This window comes from Neolamprologus multifasciatus, chromosome 23 (assembly GCF_963576455.1).
Source record: "Neolamprologus multifasciatus chromosome 23, fNeoMul1.2, whole genome shotgun sequence".
NCBI lineage: Eukaryota > Metazoa > Chordata > Actinopteri > Cichliformes > Cichlidae > Neolamprologus > Neolamprologus multifasciatus.
In genome coordinates this window covers 23,885,552-23,900,101 of record NC_140460.1, presented here as the reverse complement: position 1 = coordinate 23,900,101, position 14,550 = coordinate 23,885,552, and the positions used below count along the sequence as shown (strand labels likewise).

The 14,550-nt window shown below is 41.3% G+C and overlaps 1 protein-coding gene across 3 annotated transcripts in view; it reads left to right on the top strand.

Moving 5' to 3' along the window:
- LOC146491620 (inactive dipeptidyl peptidase 10-like) overlaps window positions 1-14,550 on the top strand; it is a 129,716-nt gene that overhangs the window by 55,791 nt on the left and 59,375 nt on the right. Inside the window, exon 1 of one of the 3 annotated variants that reach the window (XM_085152210.1) lies at window positions 12,888-13,483. The exons of the other annotated variants lie outside the window; for them this stretch is intronic. Within the exon in view, the coding sequence (XP_085008336.1) occupies window positions 13,433-13,483 (51 nt within the window). The 5' untranslated portion in view covers window positions 12,888-13,432. Of the gene's footprint in view, window positions 1-12,887; window positions 13,484-14,550 lie in introns of those variants that run through there. 3 annotated transcript variants of the gene reach the window in all.

Sequence of the window (14,550 nt, the reverse complement as noted above, 5' to 3'; positions counted from 1 at the left end):
CGATCTAGTCCTCGTAATTTGACTCCATCATCTATGTCTAAAACATTCTCAGATTTTATGAAACAGAATGATCTTGTTGATCCATGGAGATTTCGCAACCCTTCAATCAAAAAATTTTCGTTTTTCTCTCAGGTCCACCAGTCTTATTCCAGGATTGATTATTTTTTCATCGACAGAACTCTTAATTCATGTGTTAATTCTTCCGACTATTCTGGTATTGTAATATCTGATCACTCTGCTCTGCTATTGGAAGTTCAGCTTTCTACCCATGAACGTAGTCCTCCACATTGGAGATTTAACTCTCTCCTTCTGGCAGATAAAGACTTTTGTGAATTTATTTCAAGCTCTATTGAGGAGTTTTTGTCCTTCAATCAGGATGATTCTGTTTCATATTCTCTGCTATGGGAGACTCTTAAATGCTACCTGAGAGGTCAAATTATTTCTTACTCTGTCCGTGCTAATAAAAAGATTAATGCCAGGCTTAAAGAACTTGTAGCTGCAATTAGTAACCTTGATCAAAGTTATACACTGAACCCTTCTCCAGAATTACTGAAGCAGCGCCTTGATTTGCAAGCAGAATTTGATCTTATGTCAACTAAAGAGGCTGAGCACTTATTACTACGCAGTCGGGGCTCATATTACGAATATGGTGACAAGGCTAGTCGCTTGTTGGCACATCAGTTACGACGTCAGGCCTCCTCGCGTGTGATACCCAGTATTAAAAACTCTTATGACAATATTACTACAGATCCCTTGGAAATTAATTCTACCTTTAAAACATTTTACTCTTTATTGTACAAGTCCGAATTTCCCACGGATAAAGCTAAAATGAATGCATTTCTTCATAATCTTTCAAACCCTGTTATTGGTGCTAATGATGCGGGGCAATTGGACTCCCCACTATCTGTTGAAGAAGTATTAAAAGCTATTACAGTTATGCAGTCTAATAAAGCCCCGGGCCCGGATGGGTTTCCAATTGAATTTTATAAAACATTTATTGGTAAATTGGCTCCATTGCTTTTGTCTGTGTTTAACGAATCCTTGGAAACGGGTTCATTACCACCTACTTTCACACAAGCAACCATAGCGCTCCTTCTCAAAAATGACAAGGACCCAACCTCCTGTGGTTCCTACAGGCCATTATCTCTGCTTAATGCCGATGCAAAGGTATTGGCTAAAGTAATTGCATCTCGCCTTGAGGATGTCCTTCCTCAAATTATATCTGAAGAGCAGAATGGCTTTATAAAGGGATGGCAATTGTTTTTTAATACCCGTACACTCTTTAATGTTATTTACTCAAAGCGTCTATCTGAACTTCCTGAACTTGTGATTTCTTTAGATGCTGAAAAGGCTTTCGATAGGGTGGAGTGGGAGTACTTGTTTGCAGTTTTAGAGAAATTTGGTTTTGGTGATAAATTTATTTCCTGGATTCGGCTTCTTTATTCGTCCCCTAAAGCTAGTGTTCATACTAATGATGTTTACTCTGATTATTTTGCGCTGGGTCGTGGTTGTCGTCAAGGTTGCCCTTTGTCTCCCTTACTCTTTGCCATTGCCATCGAGCCTCTGTCTATTACATTGAGATCTTCTTCTGTATTCAGGGGAATCATCCGTAATGGAATTACACATAAAGTATCATTGTATGCGGATGACTTGTTATTATATGTGACTGACCCTGCATGCTCCATCCCTGCTGTTTTAAGTATTCTGGAGAACTTCAGTTCGTTTTCAGGTTATAAATTAAATTTGGGGAAAAGTGAGTGTTTTCCTGTTAATACGGCAGCACGTCGACTTCAACAGTCCGATCTACCCTTTCGTCTCAGTCCATCTGGGTTTAAGTACTTGGGGATTAACGTGACTCGCTCTCTAGCTGGCCTTAAATCAGCAAATTTGTCTCCTCTTATATCAAGGATCACATCTGATATTCAAAGATGGGGTAATCTCCCCCTTTCTTTAATCGGTAAGATTAATGTTGTTAAAATGAACATCTTACCAAAATTTTTATTTTTATTTCAGTCAATTCCCTTATTTTTGCCGAAACATTTTTTTGTTTCACTGGACAAGATTATTGGTTCTTTCATTTGGGGAGGGAAGCCACCTAGGGTTTCTAAAACTTTGCTGCAGCGATGCAGATTTAGTGGAGGACTTGCATTACCTAATTTTTTAGCCTACTACTGGGCCGCTCACATCCATAAACTTTGCTACTGGCTAAAATCTTCTGGTTCCTCGTGGTGTAAATTGGAGCTATCGTCATGTAAGGGCTCTTCTTTACCGGCTTTGCTCTATTCCTCTTTACCCGTAAAACCCTCTCTGTACACTGATAATCAGGTGGTTCTTAACACACTCAAAATCTGGTTTCAGTTTAGACGTCACTTTAATTTTGTAATGCCGTCTTCCTCGGGTCCTCTAAGCGACAACCATTTGTTTCCCCCTTCACTTTTGGACTCGACATTCTCAGTGTGGTGTGACAAGGGTATAAAACAGTTCAAACATTTATATGTGGATGGTGTTTTCGATAGTTTTCCCAACTTGTCCTCTCGTTATAATCTCCCTATTACCCATTTGTTTCGCTATTTTCAAATTCGAAATTTTGTTGCCAAGTGTTTCCCAAACTTCCCCTCTTTACCTTCAGAACAGCAGTGGGAAACTACGTTATCATTTATTCCTCATCACAGAGGAACCATTTCGAAACTGTTGGGTCTGTCTAGCACAGGCCCACCGCTGGAACGAGACAATTTAAAACCACAGCAAAAGCATTGAACACCAAGTAGGCAAAGTTCTTCATGTTACTCATGCATGAGGGAGACCTGCCTGGAGCCAAGTGTCGTTCCACCACTTGACCTCCATCAGACTCTCAGCCAGGTTCCCCATAGCACTCCTTTTATTGTGGTTACATGAATATGCATAGGGTCATTAACATATAACATCTTACATAGGTATACATGTGAACAAAGGATTGTGTGTGTGTATGTGTGTGTGTGTGTGGGGGGTCAGAGTGTGACCCCATAAATGACTTCCCTAAACCCACTGGTCTGGAAAGTCCACCAGTTCATCTAAACAAAAGGCACTTAGCCTAAAACAGATATAGCCACGTTTATCCTACCATAAAACAATAAGAGAAGGTACGACCTTTTCCCATGCTCCCAGGATGTAGGTGTGGATTCCAGAACACTCTGGAATCCACACCAAGCCTTTGCAGCCCGCTAAAGATCACACATCCTATCACTACACAATTGATTATACACCTCTAAGCATATATAAGTAGATATTTCTAAGCATAAATGACAATCAACAATACAAAACCTAACATTCCCCCCTTTTGACCTTTATGCTAGAAAAGTTCCCAGTTATGATCACCTCATGCCTGACAGTGTAAATGCAAACATTTTTACACACAGCATATGTCAATCACTCTAAATTACTGTAAAAGTACACAGTTTAACAAATGTATTAGCAGTTATCCCATTCCTCATTGATCTCATCCAATGGCAAACTGCATCCTACGAGCAAACAAATGAATTGTTAAGTTAATAGTTAAAAGAGAAATTAACATTTTCAAAAACATCTCAGCTTGGTGGTGCTCCTCTGGGCGCGCAAATCACATGTCTCTCTGCAGAGTGGTTTAAGTTCTGCAGGGCGTCATAAATGTCTCTCTGCAGAGTGGTTTAAGTTCTGCAGGGCGTCATAAATGTCTCTTCCAGTTGTTCCCATCATTGTCCATAGGACCAGAGTCCAAATGTATGTAGAATAGACATTCAAACATACCAGTTAGTTTTGTTGTTTGTCAACATGGGTCTCAGCTATCTCCAAAGCTGCAGACCTCTTCAGCACTCTAGTTTTATGGCCTCTATCAACCCCCATCACCTCACTTCAGGCCCTCGTCCTGCGAGGGGGATACTTATGACTCCTCCATTGTCCATGCTCTGCAGAAAAACCCCTCTGTGGAAAGGGTGCTGGGTCCAGTTATCTTACTGCTGTTAAGATCCCAGCAGTCTTCAGAGTGTCATCATATGCACAGTACAGTGGCACAGCATTAGGTGATGTTCATAGGAAATTGCTGCCATCACCACCATAGCTTCTGGTTCCTGTGCTTTTCACAGAATCATGATGTCATCCTTGGACTCCCTCTGCGCTGTCGATGGAGCTTGGCACGCTCCCCTCATCTTTCAGGTGCCCGTCTGTTGTCCACAATCTCCTCTGTTGGCCTCTGGAAAGCCCCCTTGGCACAGTTCTCATTCCAACGCAGCTTCGTGGTCCTTGCTGTGGCTCCAAAGTCTGATCTCATGATGGGCCCCAACCAGCTTGACCTTTGACCTCAACCACTGCCTGGACTGTCAGCCATGCCTGGAATGGTTCTTGTTTCTCACTGGGCCTCTGGAGATTTCTCAGGAGATTCCTTCCAGCAATAATTTGACTGCTGCACCTGTATTTCCTTACTAGGACGAAAAACTTCTATTTGGAGAGCATGTCAACAATCATCAAACCACATTCTTTAGTTCAGTGAACTTCACTTATAGGCCATCAAAGCCTCATCTGAACCTGAATGCTCCACTTGCATAGGTTAAAATACCCATAAATGAACTGTTAATCACACAAATCACTGCAACAATCATAAAAAACATTGTTTCATGTTAATCCTGGACCCCTCCTCTTGACTCATGGACACTCCCATGAGTCAACCCATCAAACCTAGATTCCTGTCTTAAAGAAAAAAGGTTAGCTAGATCATGTCCCAGGCAACATCAGGGTGTCTCCTCTGGAGTAGCTCCACAACCCTGCAATAAAAAAATGTTAGTGTGTTTTGTATATTAAGTTTGCTTAAAAACTGGCTCTGCCAGGAGCCTGCATACATACCATAATGGCCTGGAAAACAAGATCTGGAAGTGAAATCAAACTTCACACTTGTAAACAATTATATCATAAGAGTAATAAAGTATTCAACATCAGCAAGACAAGTGTCATGTGCAGGTTTTCTCAAATCAGTAAACTACAATTATTACCATAATTTGCCTCAGACATGGATCATCCCATGTACTCAGTCAACATTAATGTAATCGGTGACTTCCCTTAAGCAAAGTCACTCCACTCATGTATCACTAGGAGCTCAAAAATGGCCAGTTAATGAGCTCCATGTTCAACTATTCCATAAACACTGCATCTCTTATTTGTTTTTCTCATGTCACTTGTCCGCTTCTGCTGAATCCTCTACATGTACTCTTAGAAAAACAAACATTAGCAACACACATTGACCATCCCGGTGGTCAGACGCAGGTCGACAGGTTCCAGAGGTGCTATAAAAGGACCATAAAGTTAACCATCCATAGCTGTGGAAAGAAGTGACACTAGTTTTCAACACAGGAAATTTCTCACGTGTCATTCACATTGTCAAAGTAACCTTCACATTTTCCCAAAAACACAGTGTAACAGCATCACCACTCATAACCTGTAAACACAGTTTTATTCACACATAAACCCAGAAATCCTGTAGTAGGAAAAAACATCAACCAGCTGTCCTGGTATAAATCACATGATCAATTCACATGAAGAACTGTAATGCTGTAGAAAAGAAAATGCAAATGTTAGCGCTGCGCAGATGTATACACTCTTTCTCACAGTTTCCTCTGTGAGCAACACAAGGTGGTGAATAACACCCCTGGTAGATGCACAGACACAGAAAGTGGCATTTAAAAGGTTAAATCGTCACGCAACCTCGAATGTTGTTGTCATCTTTCTGCTCCTGTAAAAGGAAACACACATAGATTCATCCACCCTTTTGGCCTGTCTAGGTGGAGGTTAACCTTGAGTAGTGGTCAAGCCTTGTCAGCTTTTACCAACCAGGTTTTTTTTTTCTTTCACTCATTCATTCATACATTCATTCTTTCTTTCTTTGCTAATAGTGGAATCGATCGTCGCATTACGTTTCCACTCTCAGCAAAATGACGTCATTTCAAAAAGAAAAAGAAGAACTTTAGATCGGATTACATCGCTGAATCCTTTTTAGGCAGGGACTCTCATTTTCTAATTGTCCCAAATAAGTGACTTTCTCCTGAGCCCATTTTAATGTGGAGAAACTCACTTGTAACAATTTTCTCGACGACGTGTCGTACAGCGCTTTCTGTTCTAATCGTGCAGATCTGCTCAAACAGAGATTATCGAACAAAACTTTCAGTGCACGGTGAAAGTAACAAAAATAAAAAGGCCTTGTTAAGTCATGACATATGCTCCTCATCTCAGGAGGGTAAATCATACCATTAGCATGGTTTATCATACCATCATACTAATTGGCAGGCTCAACTTCACAACAAAAGAAAAATCATCAGCTAGATTCACTCCAAACCAACCATCAGCTGCACAACACACAACATAAGCCTAACGTCTTATTAGCTAGGAGTTTAATCCACAGGTCTGTGCCTTTCACTCATTTAGGCCACACACCCATTTTATTCAGTTTTCCTTTTTCCCTTCATCATAAAACGTGACATGTTGTCATGCACTTCACAAAAGAAGTTTGTTCTGACGTATTCAGAATTGTGTATTTAGGTACAGGATTCACTCGCACATCAAAACAGGAAACTCAGTGTTTTAGAGTCTCCACTCAACACACAACAGACTCCAACACATCCCATTCACTCGTGCTAGAATTCAGTCACCTTTCCTCAATCTAAGAACGATCAACTAATTTGCATATCAGCTATTAACCCACTAAGATGACAGGACAACAGAAATGCATGTTCAAAATGTTATCACAAAAATAGAATTCCCCTCATACAGTAAATTATTTGTGCTGCATCAATCAAGCAGGAAGCATCTCCCAATTTACTGTAACAACTAAATTTATTGTCTGATTACTGGGTGGTCAAACCAGAATCTTTTTTTTTCCCCACAAAAGTTAAACTGTTGTCCTGCAACCTAGAGAGTTAGTTGTCAGCATTGGATAAATTCAGTATTTGATAACAAGTGTCTGTTAAATTTACCCTATTTTAACACTGATGAGAGATAACAAGCTGACTTTCATTGCATGTGTGTTTGTGTTATTAGGCAGGTTTAATCAATGTCTGTGGAGCTGCATCTCCAGCAGGGCATGTTCTTAAAGCTGCCTGTCCTACACATTTCTCTGCTATTATTTGATCATTTCTTAACTGATGTGCTATGAGTCCATTGATCTTTGCATCACTTCTCATCACACTAAGTGACTTGGACAAGATGATAAACAAACTCACATGCTTAAGATGTTGTCTAATCTTGATGAGCTCTCTTGTGTTTGGAAGTGTTAGTAGGGTTAATGCATGTTCTGCTTGTGTGTGTGATTTTGTATGTTTCTTTTTTGCAGTGTTTCAGACTCCTTCACAATTTTCCAACTTAAGCAGTCAGTTTTCTTTTCCCCAGGTTTGCTAACCCAAATTTTGATTTCCCATATTGAAAACAACAAAATTCCTATGTGTTCTCACCACTGCTCTCACTGTTGTCCTCTCCCACTTCAACAGTCCAATAGCAGGCAGTTCTCCTTCAGCTTTGTCCTGTGTTTCACTGACTCTTCTTGCCATTTTACTCCAAAGGTGGCAAATGTCAAACTCCAACAGTCTCCTCAGTTCTCCTCAAACGTTCTTTTCACATGCACAGTGAAGTTGCAGCTTGTTGGAAACACAGTGCCATTCATCCAATCAGGCAGGATGATGGGTTTGCTCTTCTTCTCTGATGCTGTTTGTCCACACTGCTGCTGCTTGCTGGGACTCTTTGCCCAGGACTTTGCTGCTGTCTCTTTATCTGCCATGTCATTGCTCTTTGGAGCTGCATTCCTTGTCTTCAGGGGGGAGTGAGAGCTTGCTTGTGAGGTTGAGAGACACATGGAGCTGTAAATAAGTTAGCCAAAAACTTGGCCTGAACGTTTCCAATGATGTTAAACTATAGCTTTCTTCCGACCGCTGCATGTGGAAAATTGATTCAGGTCTGCTTGTCACCTGAAAGTGACAAACTAAGACATTTTCATTATTATTATCACTGCTTAATCAACACACACAACTCTCTCTCTGTGTTTTTGTGAACAGTCCTTTCTTAAAAGCAGAAAATGAGATTGTAGTTGTTCTTGGCTGATCAACACAAAACCTTTTCCTATGATTATTTTTCATCTACAATGTAAATTTTGTCTCTTTTTCACTCTTTTTTTTTTTCTTTACAATAGCTGGTGACCTGCAGAATCACCGCTCTCACAATCAGAGGCAATTACTTTTACACAGCGCACAAAAACACTGTGACGTCAGACACATTCACACTCACTTTTTTCATCTGCGTAAATAAATCATTTGGCCAATGGCATGTGCCATGGTGATCCATAAGTATGATCACAAGTTTATTTAATTATTTTCAACCCAACAAAACAAATAAACAAAAACATGATGCTGATGCTATGAACACTCCACACACATGAGTCAAGATGCAGGAAAACTGCTGCGCATCTGAAAGAAGAAACTGAACTCGCGGAAAAGCTGCACACTCCAGTTATCATAGTTATCATAGTCCTGTTTCCCTCTCTTTGAAGAGTTCTCAGCCAGCTCCCGATCTGAAAATGTGTAGCTTGCTCATCAGCTCAGAAGAGACCACAACACAACCTCACACAGTGGTTGCGTGCTTTGCCCCACAGTGGCAAAGACTTGCACTTTCATATTCAATTCAGCTTCTCCATCATGTAATTTTCAGCTGTTTCATACAGGGTTCAGCATATTAGTTGTTTTCACAGGTGTGCTCTATATCTCAGCAATGGCTCATAATAAGACGACAGTCTTTCACACAGGTCAAATGCCTCTATGCACATCCTTAGTTTAAATATTTACCTATATCACTTCATCTCATATATCATTGTACTTAATTTGAGCAACCCTAAGCTTAATGCAGATTACTTTTAACAACTGACACAGACGTACACAAACAACACAGATAGGCCTATAACTTTCCCCAGCCTGCGTGAACCCGCACGGCCGTTGAGCTCCTGGACTCGCGTGTACCCGCGCAGTCACTGAGATGCACCTGCCTGCGTGAAACCGCACGGCATAGGCGTCGCTCTCTTTTGTTTATAAGCCTGCGATTAACCGCACGGCTCAGGTCCGCGTGAAACCCGCGCGACCGTGCTCGCGTATACCCGCGCAGCTAAGGAGCCGTCGCTCTCTTTCCTTTATAAGCCTGCGATTAACCGCACGGCTCAGGTCCGCGTGAAACCCGCGCGACCGTGCTCGCGTGAACCCGCGCAGCTACAGCGCTCTTCTTTTTACAGTACTTACTTGGTGTTGCTCTTGCATTAATCTCGAATCCCGTCAATCACCATCCAGCGAGGAGAAAAAACAGACAGCTAATCCACCGGCCCGATGACGAATTCTCACGTCTCGGGACTTTACTACAGGAACTTCTATACGTCCTGGCTGACGTCTTTCGGCGTGTCTCTTTTTCCCCTCGGTGAATGTCAATTCTAGGGCTCCGGCTCCGAAGGACCAATTAATGTTGGGTCTGTCTAGCACAGGCCCACCGCTGGAACGAGACAATTTAAAACCACAGCAAAAGCATTGAACACCAAGTAGGCAAAGTTCTTCATGTTACTCATGCATGAGGGAGACCTGCCTGGAGCCAAGTGTCGTTCCACCACTTGACCTCCATCAGACTCTCAGCCAGGTTCCCCATAGCACTCCTTTTATTGTGGTTACATGAATATGCATAGGGTCATTAACATATAACATCTTACATAGGTATACATGTGAACAAAGGATTGTGTGTGTGTATGTGTGTGTGTGTGTGGGGGGTCAGAGTGTGACCCCATAAATGACTTCCCTAAACCCACTGGTCTGGAAAGTCCACCAGTTCATCTAAACAAAAGGCACTTAGCCTAAAACAGATATAGCCACGTTTATCCTACCATAAAACAATAAGAGAAGGTACGACCTTTTCCCATGCTCCCAGGATGTAGGTGTGGATTCCAGAACACTCTGGAATCCACACCGAGCCTTTGCAGCCCGCTAAAGATCACACATCCTATCACTACACAATTGATTATACACCTCTAAGCATATATAAGTAGATATTTCTAAGCATAAATGACAATCAACAATACAAAACCTAACAGAAACTCTATGATGCTATTCTGTCTTTTAGTAACCACTCTAATGTTAAGCTTAAGTGTACGTGGGAAGGAGAACTAGGAATTCAAATACATGAGGAGTCTTGGGAACAGGCTATAGCGAGGGTACGATCTTCCACCTCCTGTGCTCGTCTTGGACTTATTCAATTTAAGGTCATACACAGGGTGCATTTCTCTAAGTCTAGACTTTCTGAATTGTATCCAGAAGTGGAAAATAAATGTGATAAATGCCATGGTTCTCCTTGTCACCTTAGCCACATGTTTTTTCTATGTCCTGAGCTACAAGGTTTCTGGACAGGGTATTTTGCTATTATGTCAACTGTTCTTGGGGTAACTCTTCGTCCTTGTCCTCTGATTGCTGTATTTGGGATTCCTGTTCACTCACTTACACTTGATTCCACACAAAAGGATATTATAGCCTTCACATCCCTATTAGCCAGACGTCTAATATTGTTGCATTGGAAGTCTGTTAGGTATCCTACTATTACCCGGTGGCTTAAAGATGTCATGTTTTTTTTAAAACTTGAAAAAATTAAATATACGTTGAGAGATTGCACAGCCAAATTTTTTCACAAGTGGCAACCCTTTATCTCTTATTTTGCTAGTCTAGAGGTATTGCCTGTTTAAATGTACTTCTGTTACTGTTATATTCCTCTAATATGTTTGATGGTTGTGTTGATCTGTGTGGGAGGGGGGGGGGGTGTCTTTCTTTTAGAATGCGTTGTTTTTTTTCATATATATATATATTAGGGGTGCAACGATACTCGTATCGATATTGAACCGTTCGATACAGTGCTTTCGGTTCGGTATGCATATGTATCGAACAATACAACATTTTTAATTTATTTTATCAACTTTCCTTCTGACGGTGCTGTCTGTGTTGAGCGCTCAGTGGATCTGCGCTTGACAGTGCAGCCTAGGCAGAGTAGTCGAACACAGATTCACTGAGCGCAGGGCAAGCTAGCGAGACAGAAGTTAAGCTCTCCTTGCAACATGGCAAATTGAACCTCCCCCACCCTCATTCAGATCTGGCGTTTGGAACTATTTTGGTTTTCATGTGATGTATGACCCTGAAGGTAAGCGTGTCATGGACTAAAGTAAAACAGTATGTTGGATGTGCCACGCAATGCTCAATTACATGGGTGGGAACTAGTGTGTTAGCGCAGTTAGAACGTGTTGGCTGTCCAGCCCCACACACGGGGCAATCCGCGGTAGCTCGTTAACGGAGATTTGCCGTGTTGTGGCGTTAACCTCATTTCAGATTAACGCTGACAGCACTAGTGGGAACACAACGAATATGACTGCACATTTACGCCGACATCATCCTAGTGCAAAGACAAGTGGAAGCAGAGAAAAACAACAAGCAGGCATGCTACAAACTTTACCGGAGTCAGCCGTTAGCACATGATTCTCCTTATGGGGACCTGATATGTTTAATATGCTGCTGAGAATATAGCCCAGAAGAAGCGTATATTATAGCTTTTATTTTGGAAAGAGCCATTCCTCTGTAATAAACTCTCTTTTCCAAAGATGAGTGATTCCTCAATCAGATACAGGGCTCGCAAAATTGCTAGCCCGACGTCCCGGGGCTAGCGATTTTTCCAGTCGGGCTGCCCTGCCCTGCCCGTTGGCCTATCGTAGGAAGGAAAAATATGTCAATGCTTTTGCATTCTTTCGGAAATGTAGCTGGGTAATTATGTCATTGGCATCGGTGAGCCACTGTCAATGTGACATATTGAAATCGCATTTGAATTTGCGCTTGTTTTTTGCTTTCACTTTGCAATCGCGCGAACTGTGTATAGAGAGCGACAGCACTGATTGGTGAGTGATGATAATTTGCGCACCAATTCCTCTGACATCATCTTATCAATCGTTAGCTTACTATGCAAACATGACAAGTGAAATCTCCCGCAGCTTAAACATGTGAGAGGTTGATCGGCAGAGAATCGCTGAGCGTTGTGTGAGTGCGTGTGTAAAAGCAGCAGGATACATATTTTAGTTCTGCTGAGCCAAATAAGACAGGTCAGGGTGAAGAAGTGACAGCCAAAGAAAAGCTTACCACAAAACGGAAATGTTATGACAAATCAGACTATAAGGCAAAAAGAAAGTGCAGCTTTATGGTTTCATGGACAAAATAATTTCTGTGGCTGCAATATGACGAGCTAAATAACCAGGGCTGCACATAAGTGGTCCGCAGGTGCGTATTCGCTGTCAAAATAAAAAACGCGCACAAGATAAGAAGTTGCAACGCCTGTTTGCATACATAAGATTTTCTGGAGGAGGACAGACATTTGTTTAGAACTCTTAAAGATGTCGAAGAAGCTCCTTTAAGCAGTTACTTTGGTGTTCCTCCACCTCCAAAGAAATGTCAGAAGGAGTCCAAACCACAAAAGAAGCACGTATTCTCGGACAAGTGGTTGCAGGAGGTGAGCTGGCTTCAAACAAATGATGAACGCACAGAGATGTGGTGCAGAATGTGCTGTGAAAATTTAATAAATGACAAATTAATAAAAAGGCATGAACATTTTTTTTGTATCGAAAAAATATCGAACCGTGACACCAAAGTATCGAACCGAACCGAACCGTGAATTTTGTGTATCGTTGCACCCCTAATATATATATATATATATATATAAGTTTATTTACTTAGAAAAATGAAGAAAGGTTGATTGTATTTCGGTAACTGCAAGTACTGTTGTTTTCTTTTTTCAATAAAAATATTTTCAAAAGTAAATAAATAAATAAATAAAGCAATAACAATCACATTAAAGAATAAGACTAACAAGAGGAGCTCCTCCTGGCAAAGCAAACATGTTTGGCACAGGTTCAGACTCTGTTGTACAGGACACAGATTATGAAACAGTGGTTCATAAGTACATGCAGATATGATTTCTGTTTGCTTTGTGTCTCTGACTCTGTAGCCGTCTGATATTTTACCTGATTTTGTATCACTCTGCATGTTTTTTTTTCCTGTTTAGTTTTAAATCTCGTTGTGTGATTGTGTGACACAGTTTTGTTTTTGTTGCATCTTTGCTTGTGTTTTATATCTCATTTTAGTTTTTGAACATTTTTGTTTTTGTAGATATTCTCTGTATCTTTTTGTTTCTTATTGGAGTAGTTTTTGTCTCCGTTTGACACATTTTGCGTCTCTTCTGCTTATTGCACGTTTCAATTTCCTTTTAGCCAGTAGTTCAAGCCTTTCTTGACCAACGGTTACATGTAAAATATGTATAGAAATAAAAATATGATCACCTGTCCTCAGTAACTCACTGTACTATGTGACTTTTTGTTTGTGTGCCCTGTCATGAGGAAAAAATGGAGCTGATGAAGAGCAGGTGCCTCTCAGCATTGTGTGTGCACCAACAGGTGTTCATTATCACACTTGACCTGACTGTATCTGGTTCTACATTATTAGGGAAGTGTTAAACATAACAGTGTTAACCTAACCTCTCCACAGATTTGCTGTGGCCTCTGAAGCCAATGTGTTGAATGGAATGATTTACTCAAGGGCTCTGGACCATATGCACGTAAACTTGTGTCATAAAGATCCTCGTTCATTGTGTGGTTGAACTTATCCCGGCTGTACGCCTTGTTTCTATTGGTCGCGTGAAGGTAGGTCACAGAGTGGGCAGCATGCGCGAGTACTCTTTGCTGGTGTGGTTGTGGGCAAGCAGGGGGACCTTATGGTACCGCAAGATTTTAGTCATTACTGTTCTTGGGTCCTGTGGTTTCAGCTGCCTTCAGATCATTAACGAGCTCCTCCCTTGTAGTTTTGGGCTGATCCACCAGCTCACCTTCTTGCTGATGGACTTGTAGCCCACTCCAGGCTTGTGCGGGTCTACAGTCTTGTCCCTGATGTCCTTTGACAGCTCTTCATGGAAGAAACCGATTCTGTGCTTTATACAATTGTTTGGCATTGGCAAAGAAGTTTTTCATGGTTCAGCCCAAATTACATTTTCCTTATAAATGTGGCACAACTTAAGGGGAAAGAAACAGGCTTTCCAACTGTATAAAAAGACAAGTAGTATTGTTACAACAAAGGAATAATCAACCAAATGTCTTTGATTAAAAAAAAGCATATCAAAGTTTATCTTCCATGATTTTTCTCATTTATAAAAAGTTCAGTTACCTAGCTGGAAGTTCTTAAATTGACCTCTCCCCTTAGAGGTCGCCACAGCAGATCATCTGGTGCCATCTCACCTTATCTCACCTCTGCCACACCACCTCTGCATGTCCTGCTTCACTAGAGCCATCAAACTCCTCTGCCTGGCAGCTCCGTCTTAAGGATTCTTTTCCCAATATATCCACTATCCTTCCTCTGCCCTCTATATACTCATTTCTGATCCTGTCCATCCTTATCACTTTTCATCTTCAGCTCTGCATCCTGTGTTTTTGCCGCCATCTGCAAATCGTACATTACAGAAGATCTCAAA